Genomic DNA, 12,407 nt, shown 5'->3' on the forward strand with positions numbered 1-12,407 from the left:
TTCTGGATCTGTTCCTTAGTGATTGCTTTAGCCAACTGATTATTCATGACTGAGTCTTGGCATTGAGATCTCAGAGGTCCATGGCCCTAAAGCCCCTGAAGAGAAAGGTGGGAACCAATAGGCAAAGTAAGTAAAAGCAATACCACTTGATTATATGGACTAGAATCTGATACGGCAGAATTAGCTTGAGCTAAGTTAAGTGAAGAATCAGGAACGCAGAGCTTTTCAGTGGCTTTCAACATTAAATAAAAACCAACACACCTAATAAGAATTTGTGAAGATTCTTCAAATTAAATATCAGCCTTAGCAACGAAAGCGCACCAAGACATACTAGAAAACAGTAATCCATGTTTCCCCCGTTTAGATAACCTCAAGTTTTATTCCTGACACACTTGATAACCTGAAAGTGTAATGAGAAGCACTAAGTTTGTGGGAAAAACGCATTGTAACAGTGTGGCCAATATTCAAACATTCATTTCATGCAAATGGACTACTTGTCTGGGTTATGCTGGCCTCATAAAACAAATTGAGAAGTGTCTCTACTTCCTAAAAGAGTCTGTGTAAGATTGGTATTATTTCTTCCTTAAATGTTTGATATTCACTAGTGACGCTATCAGGCCTATGGTTTTTCTTTGTAGGAAGGCTTTGTTGTTGTTGTTTTGTTTCGTTTTTTATTGTGGTAAAATATACACAAAATTTACCATCTTAATCTTTTTTAAGTGTACGGTTCAATGACATTCACGTTGTTCAGCAAACATCACAATCATTCATCTCCAGAACTTCATCTTCACCAACTAAAGCTCTATGCCTGTTAAACCCAACTCCCACTCTCCTCTCCCTGCCAGCCCCTGACAGCCACCATCCACTTTCTGTCTCTGCATTTTTTACTTCTCTAGAAACTTCATATAAGAGGAATGATACAGCATTTGTCCTTTTGTGGTGGACTTCTTTCACTTAGCATAATGTCCTCAAGCCTCATCCATGTTGTACCAGGTCAAAATTCCCTCTTTAAAGGCTGAATAATATCCATTCTATGTATATATCATGTTTTGTTTATCTATTCATCTTTCTATGGATACTCGGGTTGTTTTTACCTTTTGTCTATGCGAATAGTATGCAAATATGTTTTTGATTCCTTGTTTTCACTTTTTGGGGTATATATCCAGAAGTAGAATTACTGGATCATATGGTAGCTACATGTTTAATATTTTGAAGAATTGCCATACTGTTTTCCATAGCAGCTGCACCATTTTTATTCCCACTAGTAATGCACAAAGGATCTAATTTCTCCACATCCTTTCTAACACTTATTTTCTGTTTGTTTTTTAATAATAGCCATCCTAATGGATGTGATGTTTGTTTTTCTTTAAATTACAAATTTAATTTATTTAATAAATGTAGGGCTATTTAGATTTTTTTCTTGTACTGTTTTGGTATGTTATAGGTAAATTGTGTTTTTCAAGACATTTGTCCCATATAGTAAATGGAATAAAATTATTCATAATATCTCGTAATTAGCTTTTCAACATCTATAGTGTTTGTGGTGATGTCCCCTTTTATTCCTGTTATTAGAAACTTGTGTTTTCTGAAACAAAGGTGTTTGAAATCAGTCTTGCCAAGGGTTTATCAGTTTTATTAATCTTTTCAAAGAACTAGCTTTTGACTTGGATTTTCCCTGTTTCACCTATTTTTTATTTCATTGATTTCTGCTTTTTATTATTTCCTTTTTTCTACTTACTTTGTATCTAATTTACTATTTTTCTGCCTTCTTAAGATTTAAACAGGTCATTGATTTGATATCTTTCTTCCTTTCTAATAGAAGCATTTAAAACTATAAGTTTTCCTCTAAATATTGCTTTGGTCACATCCCATAAATTTTGATATTTTAAGACTTCATTATTATTCAGTTAACATATTTTCTAATTTGCCTTAACATTTACTAACTCATGTAAATCTTTGACCCCTAGGTTGTTTAGAACTGTGTTGCTTAATTTCTAAATATTTAGGAATTTTTCTAGATATTATTAAGTTTAGATAGAAAAACAAAAATCAACAGTAAGAGAAGCACTTTAAATGTAAACATACAAATACATTTTTAAAAATATATATGCCATACACAACACTGCATAAGACAGTTGGTGGAGTTATATTAATATTAGACAAAGTACAGTTCAAGAAAATTACTATTGACAGAGAAAAGGAAAGATATTTATTAATGAGTCAATTCATCAAAAATATTAACATTTAATATTATTATGGTCAGAAAGCATACTCTGTATGATTTTAACATTTTGGAATTTATTGAGACTTGTTTTATAGCCTAGGATATATGGTCTGCCTTGGCAAATGTTCCATGTTCACGTGAGGAAAATGTGTATTCTGATGTTATAAGATATTAAGTTGATAATGTTCATCTTACATCTTTATTGATTTTTTGATAGTTTATTTCTGAATGTTCTATTTATTGCTAAGAGGGAGATATAAAATCTCTAAATATTACTGTGAATTTGTTAATTTCGCCTTTTAAAAAATTCTGTCCATTTTTGCTTCATGTATTTTAAAGCTTTGTTATTATATACATATATACTTAGGATTGTTATGTCTTGATGAATTGGCTCATCATTATTTAATGTCCCATTTTAGCTCTTTAATAGTCTTTTTTTAAAAGTCTACTTTGTCTATTAATACAGCTCCACCAGTATTTTTCATGCAGTATTTGCATGATATCTCTTTTTAATATATTTGTATTTTTATATTTAAAGTGTTTCTCTTATAGACAGTATATAGTTGGGTCTTGCTTTTTCATACAAATTGACAATCTATGTCATTTTTCTTTTTTAAATAAATATGCCTTTATTGATTTCAGAGAGAGAAAGGGAGAGGGAGAGAGAGAGAAACATCAATGATGAGAGAGTTATTGATCGGCTGCCTCCTACATGCCCCCTACTGAGGATCGAGCCCACAACCCAAGCATGTACCCTGACCAGGAATCAAACCTCGATCTCCTAGATCATAGGTCGATGCGCAACCACTGAGCCACACTGGCCAAGTAACAATCTATGTCTTTTAATTAGAGTCCATTTACATTGAATGTAATTATTGATATGGTTGGGTTTAAATATGCCTTCTTGGTATTTGGTTACTAATTGTCCCATCTGTTTTTACTTCCTCTGTTCTTCCTTTCCTGCCTTCTTTCCAGTGAATGGAATGTTTTTATTTCAAATAAAAATACTTCTTACCCATACAGCTTCATTTTGCAAATAATATCTTAGTTAAATCTGTATCCAAATTAGGGTATGTTGAAAGAGAGTTTAGAGAGGGTACATAAAGAGAGTGGGACACTCTAGTAGCAGAAACCAACTTTCTCCACCAGAATTCTAGCTAACCCTGCTCTTCTCTTCTTTTCCCATCACAAAATGAAACCATGGCCTAGTAAACATTAAGCTGTTACGATAGTTATAACATGAAGCACATATATCTTCATCACTGTAGTCAGTATAACTGGATAGCTGCCTGTATGCTGTCACATTCTTCCCTCATTTCTTTCTTCCACACTGTAAGGATCTTAGGAGCCACCTTGGAAAATATGAAGTAACTTTCTTCCAATTAAATTTATATAAGACAAGTATCATTTCTGTGTAATCAGTCAAACAATTCACAAGCAGCTTGGTGCTCCCCTTAGAAGCTTGCAATTTACTTGAGAAGGCATTTATGTAATTTTATTATATATTTATATTTATTATATACATTTGTATATTTATGTAATACAAAAGACAAAGAGGGATGCAAGGCTGTGATTGTTACAGATAGTAAGTAAAATAGATAAAGATGCTTATGTGGTTAATTAGAAAAACAACTGCCTAAGCAGGACAAATTGCCACATATTTAGGTCCTGACCACGCTATAGTCTCTCTACAGGCTGGCAGCCTGCAAGGGACACACATCTCGGACATTTTCCTGAATTGCCTAATATCCAATCTGCTTATGACTTGTCTCCAACTGTCTGTAGAGGTTTTTGGTAATTTATAATGAGAGAAACCGATCTATTATTTTTTTCTCTCTTCCTCTTCTATATATAGATAGATATAGATAAGTATCACATGATTATTTGAAGGATTGAAATTTCATTTTGATTTGGCTTTTCTGGGTGGAATACGTTTACATCATTTTACACTTTCGAGCATGAATTTCCTCTCTTTCTGGGTGTAATCAGTTTCTACTTTTCAGCATGGAGATTTTATGAGTAGCATTCAGTGCAGAAAGAGAGCTCTAAAAATAATTGTGCAAGTAGGGTTTTCTTAGCCTTACACGGCGCACTGGCAGGAGAAAAGAACAAAGGCACATCAGAGGAAAGGTAGTGGTCTGTGGAGCATTTAACTTCATTTGCTTCCACCAAGAAGGAAAAACAAACAAGAAAAAAGAGATCCACACTAGCTATTGAATGTTTCATTTTCTCATCACTGTTAGTCACATTTGAATAGAACCATTACAGTCTTTTTGGTGTATATAACTAAGCCTTTTTTTTTCTCCAAAAGGAAAACCATGAATTTTATGTTCAAAAACACAATGAGATGTTTTTGACATTCTGCAGTTCATTTTGGAATTCATGGTCTTAAAACCCATTGACTTTCAATAAGGTGGTAAAGGGTGTGCAATACATGCCATTTTTATGCCTAATAGCACCTCAGATAGTCTCTTAATGCGTAGTATGTACACACGCCTTATAGCATCTGTTTCCACCTGACAGCTTACGGCGTTAGGCTGAATGTCGTGATGAACAACTGAATGGGAGTGAAACGCCGAGCAGTATTACAATGGCTTCTTACTGGGAAAAGTAAGCTCTCTAGAGCTTCTTTTTGATACTTTTCCATAAACATTCTAAACTGACATATTTGCCAATACATAATTAGGATGACATACTATTTAAATGTTTAAATTATTTCAGAAATAGGGATGGATGTGGCTAGTCAACTGATGAGCTAGTGCTTTGTACAGGGAAACCTACTTAGCAACGTGTTACTAAATATTCTTAAAAGTATGTGTATGCAGGTTGTTAGAATTAAGAATTGCTGGGATTATATCTTAATACAGTATCTCCTTATTTATTTGACTGATTTTCATTTTATTTAGCTCAGCCCAGGCGATGAGACAATAGGTTTATTTTCTTATTTGGCTACTATACTTAGGGGTTTGGTCTAGTGGTCACAAAATATCCCCTAGAAATATGTTTTCCTAGAATTCTAAAACATAAATAATAAAATCACTTAAGAAAGCTTTTTAATACACAAAATTCAGATTCTGGGCTTATGTGCTTTGGCCATGTGCTAAAAATTATATAAGCAAATATCAAACAAGGCAAAGTTGGTCAAAGCTGTGCCTTATAAAGAATGCTAGCCAATGTCGCGCACTCTAAATATTCTTTTCCCTTCTCTTAGCCTGAAAATACTTGAGGAGAGAAGCTGTCATGCCCATCTTTCATTTAAAATTATTTAGTCTGCATGTCCTTTCGCGGGTTATAAACCTTTTGGACCAGTTTTTGGCTATTAGATAAACAATATACTGTTTAATCCATATTGACTAATTAATTGTTTGTAATTTTTTAGGTACTGATTAAGATGAATGGGATTTGGAGAAATTCTATTTCCTGTCTACGGATAAGAAAGGTGCCGCACAGATGCCAAAGTGGTGGTCACCCAGTGGCCCCTCTGGGATCAAGGATTTTAACTGACCCAGACAAGGTTTTTGAGCACAACATGTGGTGAGTTATCTTCTTAGTTTTGATATTATGTATGTATATTAAAAATCACCAGTGGTATTATTTTCACTTAGCACCAAGAAAGGATTTTCAGTGCTGAGCAGTTAACTTATGTGGTTGAGGCCAACTGATCCTAATTTAAGAGTTGACAATTCTAATTTCTTTGCAAATGGAGTTGGAAAACTGAAACTTCCCAAGTGCTTTCCTCAGCTTTGAGGTTCCTGCAGGGCCTCCCTGCTCACCCCTGATCCTGATTTGCTTGTGTATCACTCCCATCCTCAATTCTAGGTAGAATCCTCCTGCTGCCCCACAAGCCCTTCTTCTTTATAATTACTGGTCAGTCAGCAAATGTGTATTCAGTACTTGCTGCTCACTAAACACCCAGGAGAACACACTGGTATACATCTTGTAAGAACAACTCAGCAACACAAAATCACTTCTATTTTGGAATAGTCAGAAATATTTCTTTTTTAATTTCAGCTCCATGAAAGTATAATTGACATATAAGGGAAGATTTCTATAAGTGGGGAAACAGAGATTAGGATTATTTATTCCATCTTCAGTACCTAAATATTCTACAATATTTGTGGAATAATGACCTAGATAGGTAAAGCTGGAGTAAGCTCATTCTAGGTGGGTAGAAAGTCATAAAAAACAGAAATAAAGAAGTAAAAGGCATAATCTGGAGACAGTAAACAGGATAGTTTGCCAAAAATAAAGGCTCTTCTAGGAGATTGGTGATTGATAAGGTTGAAATGATATAGGCTAGGCATAGGTGTAGGAGCAAGATTATGCATGATACTGAATTCAGAGCTGAGATGTAAGGCATTATAGAGCCACTGAAGAGAAATGACTTTTTACCTAGTTTAAGAAGTATGTATATTTAGTAACAGCATCCTGGACAGATCAGCAGGTAGAACTACAAGGAGGCAAGGGACCAGTAAGAGAAAAATTTCAAAGAAAGAATAAATAGAACTCGTTGCTTTTGTAGAGTAAAGGAAAAGGAAGCATTTGACTGAAGTTTTGATCCTAGATGACTAACAGAAATAGGAAAATCAAGAAGTAAATTGATTTTTTATTTTGGAAGAAAATGGTGAATTTAGTTTTAGATATTTTGAATAGGCTTTGGGAGCAGAAGAATCTGGTAGAAATGTTCAGAACACAGACTCTGCTGCTGGGAAGAGGGTCAGAGGCCAGGGCTGAAGATGTAAAGTTGAGTATGACATCTGCAGACAAAATTGTTTTCTGAGTACCTTTGGGAGGAGGGTCTCTAGGGCTGGGAAGGTGATCCGGGGGCTTTTTATGTAGTTATTGCAACAGAATATCAATTTTTAAAGGAATAGATTGACCATTTATTAATTAGTCCTGTACTATACAATATGGTAGCCACTTGCCGCATGAGGTTATTCAGCACTTAAAACCTGATTAGTCTGAACTGAGATGTGCTGTAACATTTTGAAGACAACACAATAAAGGTAAAATATATCATTTATTAATTTTTATGCTGAATTATATGTTAAAATAGTATTAATTAAATACTATTAAAATTAATTTTAAAATTAATTTTACTGTTTTTCGCTTTTTTTAATGTGGCTACTAGAAAATTTTAAATTACTTTTGTGGCTCACATTATACTCTTTTGGACAGTTGCTGAATTAAAACCATTTTGACTACCAGTACCCACATGGACAGTTATAGTAGGCGAGGAGATCATTGCTAGGCAATTAAACCCCTAGAGGATCTTCTTCTGAGCCAGTTTTTTTTCTTCATTAGACTCTAGTGATTTACCTGTCTGTGTTCTCCTTTTCCATTTGCTACCACCAGCTCTTTTGTGCAAGATCCCTGCCTACCCACTTGAGTTCTATTTTGTCGTAGGCTTCGGGAAAGCAAGGGTCGCCTGGTTCAGTGGACTAGCTTTGGGCTGCTGCACAAGAATCCCTTGGAGAGTTATTGTTTCACTAGGTGTGGCCCAGAAATTTGTAATTTGAAAAAGGTCTTTTAGTAATTCTTTTGAGCAGCTAAGTTTAGGAATCCTTGATCCAGTCTAATGATTTTCAAACTTTTCTCTAGCAGCAGAATTTTTTTCCCTAGTGAAATCATAACATAGAATCCCAATATTTAAAAGGTCATGGCTCAGCAGTTGATCATCGACCTAGGATCCAGGAGATCGAGGTTCGATTCCCTGTCAGGGCACATGCCCGGGTTTCGGGCTCGATCTCCAGTTGGGAGACATGCTGGAGGCAGCCGATCAATGACTCTCTCATCACTGATGTTTCTCTCTCTCTCTCTCTCTCCCTCTCCCTTCCTCTCTCTGAAGTCAATAAAAATATATTTATAAATAAATTAAAAAAATAAAAGGTGAAAACAAACGTGCTCTGAATGGAGTGGGCGTGAAGGCCTAGGGCATCAACAGCTCCACCTCCCTTTTCCTCCCCCAAGCCTCATCTCTCACGTTAGCAGCCAGGAGGACCTTCAGGGTTCTGTTGATCAAAGTTTGAGAAACCTTGATCTAGTCTTGTCAGACATGTCTCCACAGCATACCCCACAAGGGGTTTTCTAACCTGTGCCAGGACACCTCCAGTGACCTCTCTCCAAAGGCAGAGATACACTGTAACAGCGACGTAGGAGGAAAGTAGTTGTTTCACACCAACTGAAAACCAGAAGACTGGTTTACTTTCCCCTTCCTTCAAGTACAAAGTTCTGTCCAAAAGTGCTCCCTTCCTTCCTTATGTTCTCCTTTATATTTAAGAGTAATGTTTCCTCTCTTGCTGAATTTTGATTTTTTAAAGTTTCTAGAAAAGTCTATATCAATTTTCTGTCAGAGATGTTAGTCAGGATTATCTACAGTTTATGTTTCTCTTCAGTCTCTAGCTTAGTTAATAAGGACTAGTTATTCTATATATGACCCTCTTTAAAAATTTTTTTTGAGAAAAAATAGACCCCTTTTTATTGAGTTCCTAACCTCCTGAGGAAGGTTTGCCCTCCCGATTCTGGATGTTTGTATTACTAATATTTACAGCTGCCTATAGGCTTTAATTTTTTAATAGCTTGGTGAAGTGAATTTCACATAATGTAAAATTAATCATTTTAAAGTGAACAGTTTAGCAGCATCAATTACATTCACAGTTTTGTGCAACTAGCACCTGTATCCACTTCCAAAACATTCCCATCGCTCCGCAGTGAACTCTCATGAGGCAACTTAGCCCCACCCTGCCGTCCCCCAGTTCCGGGCAGCCAGCAGTCTGTGTCCCGTCTCTGTGGATTTGCCTCTTCTAGAGATTTCACGTAGACCGAGTCCTATGATATGTGACCTTTTGTGTGTGGCTTCTTTCACTTAGCATAATGTCTTGGAGGGTCATCCACCTTCTAGCATGTATCAGTACTTCATTCCTTTTTATGACTAAATAATGTTCTGTGGTATGCATATGGCACAGCTGGTTTACCCATTCATCCACTGGTGGAAATTTGGGCTGTTTCCACCTTTTGACTCTTGTGAATACAGCCGCTATGAACATGTCTATACACTTACTTGTTTTCAATTCTTTGAAGTATTTACCTAGGAATGGGGTTGCTGGGTCACCTAGTAACTCCATGTTTAACTTTTTGAGGATGCACCAAACTATTTTACAGAGTGACTAAGTCATTTTATAGTTTTCTGATTATCTTTTAATTATACTTAGTGCATTTATTAATTTGGGGTGGGGGGACACTGACATAAAACTATATTTAGAATGCTTTTGAGAAATGGCCCAGAGATCTTTCTATATTTAGCAACTTAAACACTTACTTGGCGAAATCATTCCTCATTCCATGCTGTTCCAAGTGTAAGTGTGTAGCAACTTTTCGAGAGAACCCTGAAAATTATAAGAAAGCAGTAAGTACTTGTATTATCATATGACTAAATCAGCTAGGCCAATGGCTTTTAAGCTCTTTGGCATGATCCACAGTAAAAAGTACAGCTTACATCATGGGCCAGTACATGTACACATAACTATGCACATATATGAAATAGGAACAAAAGTTTTCTGTCCCATTTTTACCATGTGAGACATGTACAGATAGTTTCCATTTATTCTGTTCTACTCCATTTCTGTTTCTTTCTCTTTTTAATTGTCAGTATAAGACTACCTAAATTGATTTCTTGACTCACTAACAGTTGTGACCATTAGTTTAAAAAATTCTGAGCTAAGCTATTCTCTGTAGATCTAAGGCAGGACATGTATGTTGTGAAATGTCTTTCTATTATATAGCCCATTTAAATGATAGACTGTTTCCAGAATTCCAAGTGAGTTCAGATATCAAGATTTTTTTCTTATTTTATAGTATCAATTTTTCTTTAATCATTGTATTTATCTCTGATTCCTCTCACCGTGTTTAATACACAGTTCATTAATACAGATAAATATTTTCTTTGTCAACCTTCATTATGACATTTGTCATTAGAGACAGTCTAGTTTAGATGTTGAGAGCACATATTGACTAGTTGTCTAAACTTGGGAACTTACTTTATCTGTGCCTCAGTTTCTTCATCTTTAAAATGAGATAATAATAGTAATATCTGCTCTCATAGGGTTGTTGTGAGGATTAAGTTAGTATATATAATATAAAATGTATACATATAGTAAATAAGCAATACATAAGAATCAGCTATCTTATTGTTACCATTTTCTTTTCTTTTTTTTCCTTTTTTTAAAAATATATCTTTATTGATTTCAGAGAGAGGAAAAGAGAGGGAGAGAGAGAGACAGAAACATCAATGATGAGAGAGTCATTGATCGGCTGCAACCCGCAACCCGGGCATGTGCCCTGACCGGGAATCGAACCCTGATCGCCTGGGTCCTAGGTCGACGCTTAACCACTGAGCCACGCCCGGCCGGGCACCATTTTCTAACATACTTTAGTTACTTACATATCTATTTTATCTTCATTATTTGATTATATGTTTCTTCAGAGAAGACTTTAGCTTATGTCTGTTTCATAACTATATTCTGTATATAATAAGCGCCTAATAAGTCTATTTGAATAAGTGAATCAATATAGAGAAATATGATATCCAGTTCATGTCTATTAGAAGTTTATAGCTACACTCAGAGTTAATATAGTAGCTAAACATGGGATTCAGAATCTGAATTTAAATCTGGACTCTACCCCATTCCAGCTATGTGAACTTGAGCAAGTTCCTTCAGGGGGATGTTGTATTAAAGGACATAAATATGTAAAACTCTTAGTGATAAGTACTCTCTAAAAGCCATCATTCTTGTTATCAGTATTAGATGGAGAATTGACATATATACCAATGAACAAATAAACAATAAAGAGGGGTGTATGCAAGGTCATATGATGAAAACAGTGAAGACCATAGTAATGGTCTGAAGAATAAAAAAGACTCCTTGTCTCTAAAGATACTTCTCTCTAAAGAACTTCTCTGTTCTTTTCAGTTACTTTCTTACAATAAATTCCCAGAAGTATAATTCATAGGTCAAACAGTATGTGTCATTTTTTCCCCTTGGATAGTGGTGATGGCAGTGGTTCTTAAATACCTGATTATTTTCAGTCAGTTTGTTAGTTATTTGTTTCTATGCTTAAATCCTATTGCAATTGTATTTATTACTTATAAACTTGAATGATTCTTATTGCTGTCTGTTGGGTTTGGGTACACGTGAATCAAACGTTTCTAATATAAAGAACTACCGTAGAGCTGCAGGTCTGGAGGAAGTCCCATAAATACAGTGGGAACATTTTATAGGTTTCAGTGGGGATTCTGTAACTGTACAGTGGAAAATCTTTTCTGCAGTGGTTTAGGCTGTAATATTACCCTCACTTTGCAGTTAAGAAAATGAAGCAACATAAAGAACAGTGTAAGGAAGTTAGAGCAATTTAAGAAATAACTAAACCTATTAAGTGCTCAGGAAGAAGCATGTTGAACTAACAGTTTAAAACATGCTTAAAGCTAAAGACCACATATACTCTCGTTGTCTCAGAGCTTGATTTTTTACAGAGAAGTGAATTGTTCTATTTCCTTTCTCATATGTTATAGAAATTTACATGTGAGAGGCTTGTCCCAGCCTTGATAGTGCTTTTTCTCATCTTCACCCGAGGATATGTTTTTATTGATTTTAAAGAGAGAGAGAAACATCGATAGGAAAGAGAAACGCCAATCGGTTGCCTCCCGTATGCTACCCTGGGATCGAACCCACAACCTAGGTATGTGCCCTGACCAGAAATCATACCCACCACCTTTTGGTGTATGGGGACGACATTCCAACCGACTGAGCCAACCCAGCCAGGGCAATACTAGTGTTTAAATAAATGATTTGTTGCCTTTAATAATATTTTATATACAGGGTGGGGCAAAAGTAGGTTTACAGTTGTATGTGAAACACAGTTTATTCTTGTATTATTTATTATTATATTATTTTCTATCCGAACCTACTTTTGCCCCACCCTGTATATTGATATGTATCAAATACAAAGTATATTTGCCAGCTCAAAGTTACATATGTGATTGCTCACGTATATTAAACTAAGTCAAATCAAAAATCTATTCTAATCTTATTAAAGCAAGTGATCAAGCTGCTTAATGACTATTTGGGTTGTAAATAATTGGGTTTTATTTGAAATAATGGTGGTTAAAGTTTCATCTGTGAAATTC

At 35.3% G+C, this 12,407-nt stretch overlaps 1 protein-coding gene across 1 annotated transcript in view; it reads left to right on the forward strand.

Annotated features, from left to right (window-relative positions):
* METTL8 (methyltransferase 8, tRNA N3-cytidine) overlaps positions 1–12,407 on the forward strand; it is a 56,783-nt gene that overhangs the window by 18,907 nt on the left and 25,469 nt on the right. Inside the window, exon 3 of the mRNA XM_087819779.1 lies at positions 5,604–5,758. Coding sequence (XP_087675905.1) covers positions 5,616–5,758 — 143 coding nt within the window. The 5' untranslated portion in view covers positions 5,604–5,615. The remainder of the gene's footprint in view (positions 1–5,603; positions 5,759–12,407) is intronic.

Source organism: Miniopterus natalensis, chromosome 8 (genome assembly GCF_054644295.1).
Source record: "Miniopterus natalensis isolate mMinNat1 chromosome 8, mMinNat1.hap1, whole genome shotgun sequence".
Classification (NCBI taxonomy): domain Eukaryota; kingdom Metazoa; phylum Chordata; class Mammalia; order Chiroptera; family Miniopteridae; genus Miniopterus; species Miniopterus natalensis.